This window comes from Grampus griseus (genome assembly GCF_964374135.1).
Source record: "Grampus griseus genome assembly, chromosome: 4".
NCBI classification, from domain to species: domain Eukaryota; kingdom Metazoa; phylum Chordata; class Mammalia; order Artiodactyla; family Delphinidae; genus Grampus; species Grampus griseus.
Window position 1 is genome coordinate 3,114,320 of NC_138997.1, and position 17,847 is coordinate 3,132,166.

The window sequence follows — 17,847 nt, forward strand, 5'->3', positions numbered from 1 at the left end:
TATGTGTGTGTACATATATACACACTACATATATACAGTATAACATATGGTTATGTGTGTACATATACATACACACTACGTATATATAGTATAACATATATGGTTGTGTGTGTATACATATATATATACACACTACACATATATAGTATAACATATATGGTTATATGTATGTGCATATACATGTATATATATATGTACACTACCTATATACAGTATAACATATATATGGTTATATGTATGTGAGTTTGTATACATGTAGATTCTTTAGCATTATGGATGAGCGTAATTATTATTATACAGGCAGTTTTAGACCTTAAGGAACAACTAAAATCTGGCTAGTATATTCTTTAGGAATTCAGGGAAGATCAGTATGCTTTTGATGAAACATTCCTTAACAATGTTTAAAGAAAAAAAAAGCATTTTGGTACTGTTGCCATTTATTTAGAACATTGTCCTATAGACGATTTTATCGTGATTTTCTCGTGGCGCTAGGTTAGTTCTTTTATGCAGTCAGCAGTTATCCAGTGCAGTCCTACTACCTGCTAGACATCCAGGCAGGCCATGAAGAAACAGCAGTGAACTAGACCAAGCCCCTGCTGTTCCTAGTGGGGCAGACAGGATTTAGATGTTAGCATGTCGGGCATGGTAAGAATGGACGCTCGGCTGCTTTGACTTTGTGGCTGAAAGGAGGGAACACTTGGGTTGGCTCAGCTGTGCGGAGAGCCCTGCAGTGCCTTTGGGCCCCCGATGCCCACGGTGGGAACAGGCAGGGGCCGTGGGAGAGTAACTATAGGATGCTAAGCGTAGTCAGCAGCGCAGGGCTGCGTATTCAAGGATAGGAGTTTGGATTTTCATGTAAAGGCAGTGGAGATTAAGAGCAGGTGTGACATAGAAGCCCGCACACCGCAAGGAAGAAAGATCCCGCGTGCTGTGACTAAGACCCTATGCAGCCAACATAAATAGATAGATAAATAAATAAGTAAATAAATTTTAAAAAGAGCAGGTGCGAGGTGATGTGACGTCATGTCTGGAGAATGGACAACAGGTGTGCAGAACGGACTCACAATCTACCTGTGTGGTCCTGGTAGGAGATGACAGTGGGATGGTGGCTGAGACTGGGTTTTCACCGGCAGGTGGTGAACGTGGTCTGCCTGGGAGGGTGGATTTTGGAAACAGGACGTGGCGGAAAGATGGGATTTGAAGGAGAGGGAGGAGAGTCAAGGATGGCGACTCCAAGGTTTTGGCCTAGACGATTGGGTTCTGACTGTGGGAGAGCAGATTTGGGGGGAAGGAATTTAAGAGCTGTTGGACATTTTGAACATGGAGCGGTTATTCCACCGAGTAGGCATTTGGATGCGTGGTGTCACGGTGAGAGGTTAGGTGTGGGGCATGGCTTTGGAGCATCAGCTTACGGATTACATTAAAAATCACAGACTGGGGCTTCCCTGGTGGCGCAGTGGTTGAGAGTCCGCCTGCCAATGCAGGGGACACGGGTTCGTGCCCCTGTCCGGGAGGATCCCACATGCCGTGGAGCAGCTGGGCCCGTGAGCCGTGGCCGCTGAGCCTGCGCGTCCGGAGCCTGTGCTCCACAACGGAAGAGGCCACAGCAGTGAGAGGCCCACGTACCGCAAAAAAAAAAAAAAAAAAAAAAAAAAAAATCACAGACTGGATGAGGTTACATGGTGCAGAGGAGAAGAGGGCGGACAGCCCCTGGAGGCGATGCATTTCGAGTCAGGTAGAGGAGTGAGAGGGGCAGAGAGTCCAAAGGAGACTGAAAAAATGACGAATAAGAGGAAAACCAGGAGACTTAGAGCAGAAAATGCTGTAAGGAAAAGGGAGTCATCATGTGTTGCTGAGAAGTGGCATTAATACAAGGTCAGAAAAGATTTAGATAACACAGAGGAAGCTGACAGCTCTCAGAGTTGTTTTTGTTTTTTGGCCGCACGGCTTGTGGGAGCTCAGTTCCCCAACCAGGGATTGAACCCAGGCCCTGTCCGTGGAAGCGCGGAGTCCTACACACTAGGCCGCCAGCAGCTCCCCCCGACCCCCCTTTTTGTTGAGTTTCAGGGACCCAGTGATGGAGGAGAGGGAGGAGGGCGAGAGAATGGAGACGGTGTATTCCCGTAGACAGCTCTAAAAGGAGAATTTCTGTTGCGGGAAAAGCGGAGTATGGATGGTAGCTGGAGGCGGATATGGGGCCAAGCATGTCTCCTTCCCCACACAGTGGGCGGTCCGCATAAGGTGTGTTTGTGTATTAAGGAAGCGATTTAGGAGAGAGGGGGAAACGGATGATGGTGTGGGAGGGGTGAGCCTGCAGGAGTACAGGGTCAACCGTAGAAGGACCAGGATCCAGTGAAAAGGGTGTAACAGGAAACAGGGCAGAGTCGGTTACATAATTTAAACACCCTGTATTTTTAGACCCATTCCTTGTGTCTCTCGTCCTTTCCTAGGAAGAATTGGTACGATGCAGTCTATTAAAACTTTGTTTAATGATGTGTATTCAAGGTTCGATGCTACCTTCTGGAGTTAAGTGGAAGTTTCGGGTAAGGGATTGAGAGGCTGAGGGGGCCTTTGAAGCAGGGTGCTACCTCAAGGCAAAAGAGAACCCAGGAGGGTCGTTTTCAAGTGAAAAATCAAGAGCGTGCAAACAGCGGAAAGATGGATGTGTGTTGATCCCAGTGTTTTCACAGATGGGGACTGGTAGCCCCGCTGACCAAAATGGCACTGCTGTTGAAACAGTCACTTTTTTTTTTTTTTTTGCGGTACGTGGGCCTCTCACTGCTGTGGCCTCTCCCGTTGCGGAGCATAGGCTCCGGACGCGCAGGCTTAGCGGCCATGGCTCACGGGCCCAGCCGCTCTGCGGCATGTGGGATCTTCCCGGACCGGGGCTCGAACCCGTGTCCCCTGCATCGGCAGGCGGACTCTCAACCACTGTGCCACCAGGGAAGCCCGAAACAGTCACTTTTACAGCCAGCCTTTTCTATTTCCTGGTTCCTTCTTAAGAAGAAATAATCCTTTTCTCTTTCGCATTTCTGTAACTTTTGGGAAATTTTACATGGGCTTAATATAATAAGATGCTTTTTGAAGATGCTGCTCTTGAGGTAATTTTGAATATTTAAACATTTATTCATGTTTTCTATCATTTTCATAGTTTATTTTCCTCAGGGATGAATCATTTGAAGTAAATAAATCTTTAAGTTGTAAAGCATTCATTTAGTCCTTAGTCATAAAAATACGCACTTTAATAAAAGCCTACTTTTGTCTGAAATTCCATACTGTTAAGTAACATTAATGTTAAACTGTGAATTATGTTATCACTTTTTAAGTTAGTAGGTTTTCCTTTCTAATTTTCAGGTTCTCTCTCATTTTCTGTTTACCTTGGAGAACATTAATTTGTCCGCATGTCATTTACAAAGTATAAAACACATACAGTTTTGTTCCCTATGAAATAAACTAGGTGAAACTGACATCTAACAAAATGTTTCTTTTCTAGCATCTCTTTACCAGATTTCATTTTATTTTGTTAACCTAGGCACCACAAATATTTATCTTGAGGCCAATGAATGGTTGTGACAATTCATAAAAGTAATGTTAATTTTCTACATAATGTCTCATTTACGTTTTTAAACTATTAGTATGTTTTTTCGTGACAAACGATGAACTCGTGTCTTTATTTTTTGTTTTCCAGGTTAATGTGTGAAACTGTGAGATATGAAAGACATGAAGCCAATGAAGTTTTATACTAGTAGGTGTTTCCTTTGTCTTTGCACAATGTGTAATGCAGTGGCTAGATGATGTCCTTAAAGTATCAAAGAAGGACTAGGGGCACCTTGTCAAGTCAGCACTGCCTTAATTTTGCATTAACTTTTATTGCATAATTTAGAAATGTGAAGCATTTCAGCTATTTCAGTCCTTTGCTGATAAGTTCACATCAGCATCTAGACGTTACTCACGTGTGGCTGGAGATAGTATTTCACATTATGGAGTATTTTGACTTTTATGAAATGAGAAATAGTGTAGAGTCTTTCCAAAGGGAAGTTTCTTCTTTAAATCATATTGATGTTCCTTTTAAGATCTGTAACGTACTCCTTGAAAAAATGGCAACTAGTTTTTTAAGCAATGTGATAAACATTCAGTAGATAAACATTGGTGTGTTACGGATACTTAAGCTCTGATTTACTAGACATATCGTTTTGTTAATGCTTGCTGTGAATGACGGTTGTTCTGTTGACTTTCCTTCCTGTTTTTCAAGGCACTCACTCAGTAATTACTATTTTCCATGCATATTATAGGGAATCTTTAATGAAATAAATAAAATACAGCTTCTGCCCTTAGGGTGGCTGTAATCTTTTGAGGGAGGTAGAAATAGGAAAAAGGAAAGCAACAACAATGAAAACTAACCCACCAGAATAGCTGAGACTATAGGTTTGTACAGGAGGGGTGCAGGGGAGGGTCTCGGAGAAGGGGCCCTTTGCCCTGGATCTCCTAGCATGTCTGGTGGTCTCGTGGGACTTTCTTGGCAGGAGGCACTGTGTGTACAGGGACAGAGCGGGAGGGGCCTGGCGTCACGTGTTGAACAGTGCGGCCAGTTTAGAGCGCATGGCGTGGGGTGTGTGGAGTCAGGAGAAGGGGCAGGCCACAGTCACACTTGCGTGTGAATGTGTTGTTGAAAAAGTCATCCTCGATTCTTTAGACAACTGGAAATAAGTGCTTTTCCTCCTCAATTACATTTTATTCTGGAAAATTACAGATGTTCACAGTATTAGCGACAGTAGTAAAACGGGCCCCCGTGGACTCACCTTGCCACGTTGTCGACTGACAAGCAATGATGTTTCATCTCTTCCTCCACCTCCGGTGGATTATTTTGAAGTAAATCCAGACATATCAATTCAGCCATCATTGTTTTGATATGTGTTTTTATCTTTAAAAGATACACTTAAAAAAAACCACTTAACCACAATATTATCATCAAACCTTAAGAAATAATTTTCATATCATGAAAATAATCAAATTTCTTTGTCTCAAATTGTTTTTGGTACAGGTTGTTTATTGGTTGTTTATCTTTCTTAAGTCTCTTTTAGTCTGTAGGTAGGCGGCCAGTTTTCAAGCAGCAAAATGATGTGACCAGACGCCTCCCAGCCCCACACATCCCCTCAAAGGGTGGATTAGGTTGAGTGGACAGGCAGGGAAATCTTTTAGGAGAGAATTGCAGTCATCTGAGGTGACAGTGCTTGAACTTGGGCAGATGGAGGAACGGGGCCATCACGGATGGATTGTAGAAGATATGGGTGGATCTGATGCAGGATGGTTCTTGGCTGTCAATATCCATCTAGGACTTCAGAGAATATACATGCAATAGATAAGAGCAGTAAATAACCCAGACATAAGTGGTAATGAGAAAACTCACACCAGGGGCCAATGCCCTTAACATATTTATCCTTGAAGGAATCATGATGTAAATAACTTAAGACTATTTGTCCTCTTTCAGGAGCAATTAAAAGCTATCCGTTTAACGGGTGTACACCTGTCAGGGTTGGCAATCTCTGATGAATATTACTGACATGTATTTTAGTCCTTTCCCTCTGAAACATGGTTTGGGCCGTGTCGAAGACGAGGCAATAGCAAACGTGTAACAAGCCCTTCGTCCGTCCCACGCACTCAAATCCGTGCTCTGTGTGCATTGATTTCATTCCTCCTTGCAGCCGTCTTGCAGGTAGATCTTTCATCACCCCCGTTTTAGATATGAGGGTGCTGAGGCTTGTGTCACTGCTCAACTCGGGATCTGGACTTGTGCCCAGACCTGGTGACTCTGCAGCCCTAGCTGCCCCCCACACAGCAGCATTTCCCAGCCTTCTTCATGCCTCTGTAGAAAATGATGCTGTGTGCATGCAGGCGCGAGGACTGCATCTCTCCCTGGGGTGGCCTCCCCAAGGGGTGGTGGCGGCCCCTGAAACCCACCAGCACTTCTGCCCACATTGTGCCGGCTTCCTGACAATTATTAATTATTATTCATTTAAATGGAAGGGAGATTGCAGTGTTTTAAACATATTTGCTTTCTCTTTTTAAAGTCAGTTTAGACGGTGAATAGGAGCCCTGCGAATCATGCAAAGCCGTGACTTGGATAATCCTAAATTGAATGCATTCAGGAGTTTGCAGCAAGAGTTGACTGTAGTAATTGTTTGTTTTGGACTAATTACGATGAGGTGGCAGTGTTCCTAAGCAATGAAGAATCTATGGGTATTTGGTAGATCATGATTTCCTATGACCAAAAATTCAGAGACTAAGTGCAGATACCCTCAGTCAGATTCCTAGTATTTGACCAAGCTTGTGTTGAAGGGTAGTGGGAGGATTTTCCTCTGTGATCCTTGAACAGACTTGTCTGCTCTGAGCAGTCGGTGTAAGCGCGGTTTTGAAACTTAAAGAACTCTTGTATTTGGGGTATATATAAATCTGCAATAACTTAGTAATACCACCCCTCTTTTTTGGGACCTGTTGTCATGACCTCTTAGGGGGAATGAGTCTGTGCTTGAGCCTGGAGAACAACAGTGCAGTTGAAATATCAAAGACTTTCAGAATTTTGTTTTGTGACCAAGAGATGAGTATTCATTTTCCTTATTATGTTTGCGTGCTGGTGACTTCCGAGTCTATGATTCCAGTAATTTCGCCAGGTAAATACAGTACTCTTCTGATCCACCTCTGTGCCTCCTTTTTATTACCTGTAAAGTGGGGACACAGTGATCACAGGGTTCAGTGTTTCCGGCTGGCGTGAGGCTGAGATGCAGGGCTCGGTGTGAAGGAGGTAGAGCAGGGTGCACATGGTCGGCGCACAGGAATGTCAGCCGCGGGCAGCGTTCTCACTCCATTCACTGTTTTGGTAATTTACGTTTTGTTCTCCCAGTGTTTTAGCTGCTTTAAACTTTCTTTAGGAAGGAATGATGACAGCACTGTTCTAATTCCCCTGGTGTTACTGTTTTAACAGGAACGGTATGACAAACAGTATGCCCTTTAAAATTATATTGTGATTCAGGAGAGAGCTGTGGTTCTGATAAAACGGAATTTTTAAAGTGTAGACTTGCCCATTTAATTAGGTACGATTAGTTGAGCTTTACACAGTGGACAGGAACATCAGGTAATTTCTGCCTTTCTTTCATTTGCTATCTATTAGATGCTGGGTATTTTGCTAGCTTGGAAATACTAAGTGAGATAATACTCATTTCACCTGAGGCACTTATTTTAGAGAATTTAAGAAAGGAGATAAACAAGTGCGTTCGTTCTCTTTACTTTCTCTTTAATGACCAGCCATCCTCACCATTTCAGTTTAATATATAGTTACATGTAAAGTGCTAAAAACCTTTAGATCAGAAATTCGACCATTCAGATATATCTTTTTTACGCCTGCACACACAGCCGCTCTCTAAACACGGGTATCCCTGAACCGTGGGCCCGATTGCCACGCACGGGTCGGACTGAATGCTTTGGTTTCCAGAAGAGTTTTCAGAGCACTTTATTACGGGGTTTATCTCCCCTTATTGCAGGAGAGGAAATTGTTCCTTTTTCAGAGGAAGCTGCGTGGAGGCTCGTGGAGTCTTTTCAGGCATTTTCACTGAAATCTGTAACCTCCGAACCTCCGGCCCAGCTGCCCCTCTGCCTGCGCTTACCGGTCTCTTCACTCCACGGCTGGGTTTCCTGTTTCCACCGCAGCGCGCCCTGTCCGCTCCGCGTGCCCCTCCTCCTCCAGTGGCCCATCTGGGCTCAGAGCTGCCTGTGCTCCTGTCCCCTTGCCCTCCTGGAGGGAGAGCTGCCCTCCCTGCAGTGTTGCTCTTCCTACCCCCTGGGTCCCGCCCTGTTTCCCACACGGGGTGAGGTGCCGTGTCTCCGTCCTTAGGAAGCTCTCCTGGGCTCAGGCCCATACCCAGTTATTGTACTGCTTTCTCCTTTCGGATGTGGCCAAGCTTTTATTTACTTTTACATCGTAGTCTTTTTATTTTAATTTTTAAATTTTTTATTACTTTTAATTAATTTATTTAATTTATTTTGGGCTGAGTTGGGTCTTTGTTGCCGCGCGCGGGCTTTCTCCGGTTGCAGCAAGTGAGGGCTACTCTTGGTTGCAGTGCGCGGGCTTCTCATTGCGGTGGCTTCTCTTGTTGCAGAGCACGGGCTCTAGGCCCCTGGGCTCAGTAGCTGTGGCTCACGGGCTCAGTAGTTGTGGCGCATGGGCTTAGTTGCTCCACGGCATGTGGGATCTTCCCGGACCAGGGCTTGAACCCATGTCCCCTGCATTGGCAGGCGGATTCTTAACCACTGCACCACCAGGGATGCCATCTACATCGTAGTCTTTTAAGAAAATTTTTACAAAAGCACTATCTACTACCTAGGTTGCTTTGCTTTTTTTGTTTATTTTCCCTCAGGAGACAAAATACTTCAAATCTGCCTTCCTTTCTTCCCCAGCAATATGTAACCACTATTTGGAGTGTCCATGTTTCCATAAGTTTACTGTGCTTGTGCGTGTGTATAAGGAAAAGGTGAAACCTGAGGTTTTCGTTGACTTGAAGGCATGACACTCTAAAGACTTAGCCTTTGCACAGACTTGTAGGATAAAGGTGCTCAGCCCTGAGCTTGGTGTGTTGTGATGTACACGTGTGCTCTGTGTAAGTATGACAATTCAAATAGGCACGCGTGGATATGCGCATACCCACAAATAGACTTAAGATTGTTTTACATACATATGGCGATACTTGAAGCTTTCTTGCCAATAATGATATTTTTATATTTACTGTTAGTCTTTGAATGAAAATGTTTTATTTTTGTGGTGAGTGAAAGAGTAGTAAAATAAAAACATTAACAAATGTATTTAGTCTGTAAACTCCATCAGGGCAGGGACTGTGTTTAGTTCAGATTTACATGTGCCGTGCCCAGCGTAGACATTTGCATCTTGTCTGTTCTCTGTTGAAATTTTTTGCATTTATTTCAAGGAATATATTCCTTTGCTAGATCAGCAGGAAGAGACCTTCTTTATGGCCTGACTTCTGGGTAAAACAGCCGACTGCAGGTTAGGTGTTCGGTTCTTCCTATCAATTCTCTGTGAAACTACTTAGTGAATAAAAACCTCTGAACTCCTCTTAACTATAGGTGTTTATAGTAACATGTAGCTCTCTCCCTATGCTTTCTAGTCATTGCGGGTCACGGTGCTTGTGAGCTGGTAGTGCCATTCCCATCACCCAGGACCTTGGCAGTGGGTGGGCGGATTTGGTGTGAATTTGGTCAGTCTCTGGATGTCTGAGTTCTCTTTAGCAATTCGGGTGCCAGTTTTCTGTAGAAGAGGGACAGGTTTGTCGTGCGAATGAAACTGCAGTGTGTAACTGAAAGATGCAGATTTGTGAATTAATTTCGTGACCCATTGGTAGTTTTCAGAAGAGTTCATTTTGGCTGCTGTCTTAAATTTGAGAAATCGTCGAGCCCTTGGGTGTAGCCCTCTGCCCTCAGTCTAGCTGAATCATTGACTGATGGATTGCCATATGTATGTAATCTGTAGTGAGTTTTTTCCTTTCATTCAAAAATAAGTTTATTGAGTAACTTCATAACTCCCAAGACATCACTCCCTCATTTCATTTTTAAAATGGATTTTATAAATTTAAGAAAGATTGCACAGTGAGTCTATAGAATCTTTGGCTTTACTAATTCTTTAGTTATTGTTCTTTATATTGTTCCCTCTGCTTGTTAAGTGAATTATCACAGTTAAAAAAATTATGTCCACTTACCCCCTATATTTTCAAAATATTTTTTCAAAACAAAAATATTCTCAAAATACTTTAATATTTTCAAAATAAAATATTTTCAAAATAAAGCTGAAATAGCCTCAGTATTTCCATCAGTTCTTGGAGTTTTTATTGATGTTACTGATTTATCCTGTTTGTTGGTCTAGCCCCTTTATTTATTTTTATTATTTTTATATTTATTATTTTATATATTTTATATATTTATTATATAAATATATATTATATATAATATATATAATATATATTATATATATATTATATATTTTTATATTTATTATTATTTTTATTATTTATTATAATTATTATTTAATTTATTGAGAGGAGGCTAAGAACTTCCTGAAAAACTTAATGTTAAAATGAAGCTTTTCTCCTTCAGAGTTTTAAGTGATAAAAGTGAAGTAACTTCCTTACAATTTCGAACTTTGAGGAAATGGAACAAAAAGTTACCCTCCACTTTTAAAATGTGTTGTTTTCATAAGAGAATTTGTGATGAAATATTATAAGTGCATAATTGTACAGTACAGTATTGCTATTCTGTACTTCAGAAATGTACATTTTAACTCTCCATAGAGCTCCTTCTGTCATACGTTCTACACTTCATGCCTGAGTGCGTCCTGCTGGTGTGTGCACTTCACCTTTCTTTTGGCCGTGACCTGGTGTTGTCAGGGCCCACACTTGCCATGTTGCATTAACTTTTCTTGTGAGCTTACTTTGTGCCGTTGGCCGTACAGAAATACATAAGACATGTTCTGTCTTTGAGCTTAAAGCTTAGCGCCCCATCAGAGGAGCAAGAAAAACAATTATTAAACTTTTTGATAAACCCAGTAGCAGAAGTGATGTCATGTATTTGTGAAAAAGAGTACAGTTATTGTGTATCTGAAAAGCCATCTGCATCTTGGAAGGTGGCCATTGTTAGGACTTCTGTTTTAAGCCCTGGAACACTTCGTTCATAGGAAATCCGGCTCGGATCCATTGCAGTAGCCGTTAGGGTGGGAAGAGGGCTGGACAGGCTTCTGTCCCAAGGGCCTCGCCACGTCCTACTGAATCAACTGCTGGATTCCCAGGAAAGGGGTAGAGGGTGATTTATTGTCAACAGGTAAAATTCTTCCTGCTTTGGTTATCGGCATAACTGTACATTTGAGAGTACAAGTCTGTGCCGGTGAGAGGAGTCTAGTAACAGTGTAGGGGGCCAAGAGCGAGGCCGTGAACTTCAGCAGAGGCTTCCGAGCGGAGCCCACAGAATGGGGTGGGGGTTGTGCGGAGGGAGAAATTTAGGCGGACTTTGTGTTTTCTGGTTTTATCCTTCCGTTGGATGACGCTGCTGGGACAGCAGATACAGGGAAAGAGACGGGTGCTCTCCTAGCCGTGGTCACGGGGGGGCTGTCCCTCTGGGTTCCCTGCTAGCGGGCTCCACTTACTTCGTGGAACTTTGTATGGTCCTCGTTTTATTGCCCATCTGGCTTCTCAGCTCGAGATGTGGAGCCGGTAGGCCCGGGTGGTAAGAATCCCGTTCCCATCTCTCCCAGGTGCCGCCGGCTTTGTCGTTTGGACGTGGCGTGGCATCTGGGTCGTATATATAATAGAATGCAGCCTCTCTTTCTAAAACTCCCCGAGTCCTGACGCGTGTTGGCACACGCGGCTGCGTGCCCCCATCTCTCCCTGAGTGGGCGTCCTCTCCACTGTTTCTGGGCGTTTCCGCCCGTATTGCCCGCCGTTGTTCCCACGCGGTTGCCGCCTCGTGCGTCTCCGGGCCCTGCTGCCGCCGTAGCTGTCTCCCATATGCAGCGCCGCAGGGTGCTCTCTACCCCAGGCCCTTGTGCCGTGCCAGTGCCGTGCTGCCCCTCATCTGCTCACCGGGAGGAACTCCTTCCCGTACCCGCGACGCCCTCCTTGGGCACCGATTTCTGGTCCCAGACTGTTTGGGTTTTCTTGCATGGGGACCATTCCTTCAGTTTCTGTTGGCTGACTCACCCGCCCCCCTGCAAACACACACGCAGAGACGTGGGTTAGGTGTCGGTTTGTGGCTGGCAGGAGGTGGGGGTCAGCTCCGCGTCCACTAGGACACGTGTGCCCTTGCCCAGAGCCCCTCCCCCGCCTTTCCCCCCACCCCCCCGCAGCCTTTTAGCCAACTGGGCTCCACTTAAGTTTTCACGTTGTATTAACAACTGAATAAAGTAGCTTTTTCCCAAGTTGCTTTTTTGCGCTCGCATAATCGCCTTTGCTGACTTAATTTGTTTTCTTGTGATGTATTATCTTACTATCCTTTCAGCCCCCAGCCCCCTTGTCAACTTGGACTTGGTCCCTCGTGTTCATTCTCCCCCGGCTTCGTTAACGGGGACCGCGCAGCTGCACACGCAGCCCTTTCGTGGGGAGACACTGCCACCCTGTGCACGTCTAGGGTATTGCCGAGGACGTTCTTTAAGCCTCGCTTCATTTCTCCAGTCCCTGGTAAATTGAAACTCACGTCTTTGACTTTCAGTCATTTTAACACCATATCTGAGTTGGTGTCTATTCAGCTGTTAATACATTGGTTAATAAAATGTCTGAGTGCCAGTCGAGCCATATCTAGTGTGTCTGCTGGGGGTACTGGGGCGCTAGAGGAGTTTAAGAGCTAACGGGAGAAGGCTTCCGAGGTAAACGATGATGTCGCTCTGCTTCGTGTGAGCAAATCCAGAGTGTCTGGGAACCCAGGACAGAGGGACTCACTTTATTTGGAAGATACGGAAACGTTTCTCAGAGGAAGTGGTCGTTAACCTGGAATTCAAAGGGCGAGTGATGAGTTTCCTAGGCAGAAGTTACCCTTTAGGAGTGGGGACAGCAGGTTTTTTCAAAGGCCTTGAGGCCTATGTGGAGGAAAAGGGGGAGGACGGCTGAGCAGGGCGCAGTCTGAAGCCCAGGATCTGCTGGGGTTCGGAGCAGAGAGTAGAGGTGTAGGCTGACCCTTGCAGGGTGGGTTGTGAGGGAGGGAAAGAGAGGAAGAGAAGCAGTGTTTTATGTCCCTGCTCTGCAAGGTGCTTGATACGTACCGTGTCATTACATCAGAGTGACGTTGTGAAGAGGGACTAATATCCCCGTTTTACGGTCGGGGAACCAGAACCCCAGGGGCTGACGTCACCAGGACCGCACGGCTGGTGTGAAAGAACGTGTGTTCCCAAACCTTTGCTCTTTGCTCGGCAACAAACTGCTGCTTCCAGGTGCTGGCTAGTGGGGCTGGGCTTCCTCTGGTCCAGGAACTGAGGGTTATAAGTGGAGGTGTATCTTGGTCTCCGTTCCCACGAGCTGCAGCCCCCCGTGCAGGTGGAGGGAGACCCCTAGGAAGCTCAGGGATGAGAAATCGACAGAGAAAAAGCACAGAACAGGCTAAATTTGAACACGCATTTTGGAGTGTGGGAAACAGTAAGTGAGAAGACCTTTTGAGGAAGTGGTGTTGGAGCCGTTCCTTCGGGGTGTGGGGTGACTTAGAAGGTGGGCAGGTGCCGCCCAGGAGGGGGGTTGGGCTGAGGAGTAGAGGCAAGGCAGGCGGGAGAGCGTGGGAGCAGGTTACGTAGGCCTCTTCCTCTCGTCCCCAGGCTGCACGTGACGTTTTGGTTTAGCCTGGGAAGAATGGGCGGCAGGGCTGGACGGTCTCGATGGCTTCAGGGTCCTTCTTTCTGATCGCACGGCGCATCGATCATTTTATGATGGACTGTTTATATTTTGTTTGCTTGTTTTGTTTCGTTTGCCTTGATTCATTTCGTCCCTGTGGATGAAATCAGAACAGGAGCTTTGCAGAGGGCCGCACTTCTGGGCTTCATCTTGCCAGCTGTAGCACGGGGAGGTGCTGGCATCCAGTCATTTGTCCGTTGGCGTTCTTAGCTCCGTCTGACACTGGCAGGTCGTCTCTAAGTTTCATTTTGGTGATGGGAGAGATTGGCAAGTCCTGTTTTGCTAGATGTACCCCTTTAATCTTTCGGCTTCTCTCCTCTACCTGTTACTGGTGATATAGGACTAAAGTTACTTGGAAATGGTCAGTTAGAGTTATTCCAAGATTCACCTTTTATCATTTCAGCAACCCTTGATGGAGCTCCTTAGCTCATAGTTTTAAAACATAAAACAACTATTTGAGAAAAATTTAAATGCCATTAGCGAATGAAACTAGATGTATCGACAGTTGACAGAGTTGTCGTTTTGGGGGGTTTTTTTCCCCTGCCATTTGTTCCAGTTGGGGCTTGAGTTCTAGGCAGTTTTTCTCATGGTTTTTCAACTTGACAAGCCCCCACGCATAAGAATCCCCTGGAATGTTTGTTTAGACGGCATCGTGATGGTTCTCCCACCCTTGATCAGGTACTGGGGTGTTGGCGGGATGGGTAGAGCCTGGGAACATGCATGTTTACTTCGCATTCCAGGGGACTCATGTGTACATTAAAGCTTGAGGACCACTAGACAGAATCAAGTCTCAGTATTAGTCCTAGGTAATATGAACAATAATAATTATTATACTAATCAGTCTTCCGTTAGCCAGCTTCATCGCCAGTGTGTCTGCAAGCAAGATCTCGGATTCATTTTGCGTCCCCTCTCAGTGTAGACAAGTTTGATGCTGTTACTGCTAGGTAATTTCTTTTTCATCTTTTCTTTTAAAAAACAAACAGTCGTCGCTTGGCACCTATAGAGCCCCACAGGTGACAGGTGCCCTGTGAGAAGGGGCGTATTTGCAGACCTTGAAGGGAAGGGTCGTGCCTCATGCTGAAACACTTGCCTGCCTGACGTGTAATTGTACATGAGAGGGGAAAGCACAGAACGGGCTAAATGAGATAGCACAGTGGTTTCAGATGAGGTCAGGAGACTTTTCTGGCTGATTAAGACTGAGTTAAACAGATTTTATGATGGTTATCTCACAACGAGGAATTTTCAGAGCAGAAACCAAACCTGAGTCCTGTGGGGTGTGGGTGTGAAAGGTGAGGGGGTGTGTTTCTCTAGCTTACAGCTGTTTCCAGAGCATCTTTAAAATGAGACTCATTGTTTTTGTATTCTTAGTTCTAATTCGTTTGCTTTTGCAAGACATGAATCTTTAAAAGAGACAGCTCACTAATAAAGACATCGTGACTGTTTTATTTGGCATGGCAGGTAGTAGACGCTCACCAGATCCAGTCAGCGTTCGAATGGTCATTCTCTGCAGATGCCTCCAGCAGCAGACACAGCTCTTGGGAGTTAAGATTTGAATTTTTTGGAAAAGGGAGAGAAACAGGCAAATGAAATTATAGTAAGTGACAGAGATGGGGGACCAGTTTCTTCTCTTCACTTCCTTAAGTCTTTACCAAGGCTCTCCTGAGACGAAGAGTCAGCCCTAATTGTAGGGTAATCGGTGGGTATTCGGGGGGCCAGACTGTTTGCTGTCACAAGTGTTTTATCCATTTTGGACATGGGTTGCCTTTGACTTCACGCGTGTTTTCTGTTCAGCTCCAGGAAAGCTGAGTTTACAAACATTGTGTTAATTTTGTCCATAGTAATTTTACTTTCAAAAAGGACAGATGTGGAATAACTAAAAAGCCAGGGAACGTTTGTTATGTTCTCTGCGTCACAGTTCATCTGGACCATGGTGACATTTATTGTGCTTCTTACCATGATAACAACTACGGGCTGGTCATTGGTGTTTACTGAGCCTCTGTACAGCTCTGCTCACATGCCTAGTTAGTGGTGATCAACCTTGATTTCCTACTAGATTTCATTTCTCTTGACCAATCTTTTGGTGATAAAGGGAACATGGTAAGTGCAACAGTAGATTAAAAGTTTACAAGATAATTCCTTTTTTCTTCTTTTTATTTCAGTGTTTTATTACTTGTTAAAAAAATTTAAACTATTTTTGCATCTGACAACACATTTTTACTTGACAGAAATCAGAATGAATAATTACGCTGTGACCTTATGTCAAGGAAGACAAGTACTTTTTTTCCCCTAAGCTAGGTGAATGATTGTTTTAAATTTATTTATTTATAATTTATTTATTTATTTTTGGCTGTGTTGGGTCTTTGTTTCTGCACGCGGGCTTCCTCTAGTTGTGGCGAGCAGGGGCTACTCTTCGTTGCGGTGTGCGGGCTTCTCATTGTGGTGGCTTCTCTTGTTGCAAAGCACGGGCTCTAGGCACGCGGGCTTCAGTAGTTGTGGCATGCGGGCTCAGTAGTTGTGGCGCACGGGCTTCGTTGCTCCGCGGCATGTGGGATCTTCCCGGATCAGGACTCGAACGCATGTCCCCTGCATTGGCAGGTGGATTCTTAACCACTGCACCACCAGGGAAGTCCTAGGTGAATGATTGTTGATTGCAAAAGCTCATGACTAAGCACTAGAGAGAAAGGGGTATAAATTATTTTTTGAAGTACTTTGCATTTTCATTTGAGAAATCATTTTACTTTGATGGTTTCGTTGGAACTAAAGTCTATTTGACAATATTTTCCTTCATGTTTCCTTGAGGCTTTGCTATTGAGGACTAAGCAGTTGTGAAATTGGTAAAGAACGGGCTTGGGAGGAAGCAGTGACTTGCTGCTGATATGCTCTGGAAGCAGATAGCAATGAAAGTGATTAGGTGATATTGATTAGTGTGTTAAATAACTTAATTATTCAGAATTTTAAATTCAACTTGGTGGTCTTTGGCAACTTCTGGAATCCACGTGCCAAAAGGAAAAAAGAGAGTAAAAAGGTTTGGCATAGGTTGCGGAAGACTGCCTTGCAACGCACATGTGGTTTGCTGGGCTGCAGCTTCCAGGCTGTCCTCGTAGAAGAGGTGGGGTAGGCTGTGTGCCTCCTGCTAGTGGTTAGAATGCGGACAGGTGTGGGTTAGGACCTGCCCCTTAGAGTCTGAGATGGAGGCCACGGGCCGGGGTGAGCGAGCCACACAGGGAGAGAGCCTGGGTTCCCGACACCAGGCTGTCACTACACGTGTGAGAGAAATGGGCTCCTCCATTGTTCGGCCACTGCTGTGTCGGGCTTTCTGCTTTGTTTTCATAGTAGCTGAGCCTGTATCCTGACTAATAAATTTGATAAACTTGCCTCTATAAAATAAAACAACGTAAGACATGGCAAAATCAGGATAAAGTTCAAACAGAAGCAGCGAACTGGGGAAAAGGTTGTCACAGCTCATGGCTTCAAAATGCTAATTTGTATAAAGTGCTTCTAGATAAGAAAAAGTCTCATGATTTATAGAAAATTGGTTAAAAGTTATGAACTGATTTCACAGAAAAAGAAATAGGTAGGCCTCATGAGCATAAGAAAAAAGTTGCTTTTACAATAAAGAAGAAAAATAAAAGAACACTAAGAGGGCTTCCCTGGTGGCACAGTGGTTAAGAATCCACCTGCCAATGCAGGGGACCACGGGTTCAAGCCCTGGTCCGGGGAGATCCCACATGCCGCGGAGCAACTAGGCCCGTGAGCCACAACTACTGAGCCTGTGAGCCACAACTACTGAGCCTGCGTGCCACAACTACTGAAGCCCGCACGCCTAGACCCCGTGCTCCGCGACAAGAGGAGCCACCACGATGAGAAGCCTGCGCACCGCAACTAGTGAAAGCCCAGGTGCAGCAAAGAAGACCCAACGCAGCCCAAAAAAAGTACACTAAAATACAGTTTTCATCGAGCAGATTGGCAAAAACCCCGAAGTGTGATAGACAGCTTCAGGGAAGGAACACCCCTCAGCCCTCGCTTCAACTGCACCCCTGGCCACCCTGCCCAGCTGCCTGGCCTGTGGCCTCCGCACGCATCCCCCTTCCCTTGGCCGAGAATCCTCGTCCCTCGAGAGCCATTGTCTACTCGCTTCCTTTGTTCAGATCTGCTCTTCTCAACGAGACTTGTCCACCATATGTTTAAAATTATAACACCCCACCCCTATCTTCCTTGCCCTACGGTAACTTATTCCCAGAGCATGGATTTATAATTTACTGATCTGTTATGTTTATTGTCTATTATGGGGACTGTCCCACCAGAATACAAGTTCCACGAGGGTGGGGATCTTTGTTGCTGTTTCCTGAAGTATCCTAAGCACCTAGAACAGACTTCATCCTGAAATTGTTAAACATTTGTTAAATAAATAGACAGACTCTACTTG

General features: G+C 44.9%; 1 protein-coding gene across 4 annotated transcripts in view; it reads left to right on the plus strand.

Annotated features, from left to right (window-relative positions):
• The window catches only part of RAPGEF2 (Rap guanine nucleotide exchange factor 2), a 241,680-nt gene that overhangs the window by 80,073 nt on the left and 143,760 nt on the right, over positions 1-17,847 (plus strand). For all 4 annotated transcript variants that reach the window (XM_082652809.1, XM_082652814.1, XM_082652813.1 and 1 more), the window contains exon 3: positions 3,689-3,745. In XM_082652809.1, coding sequence (XP_082508935.1) covers positions 3,689-3,745 — 57 coding nt within the window. The remainder of the gene's footprint in view (positions 1-3,688; positions 3,746-17,847) is intronic.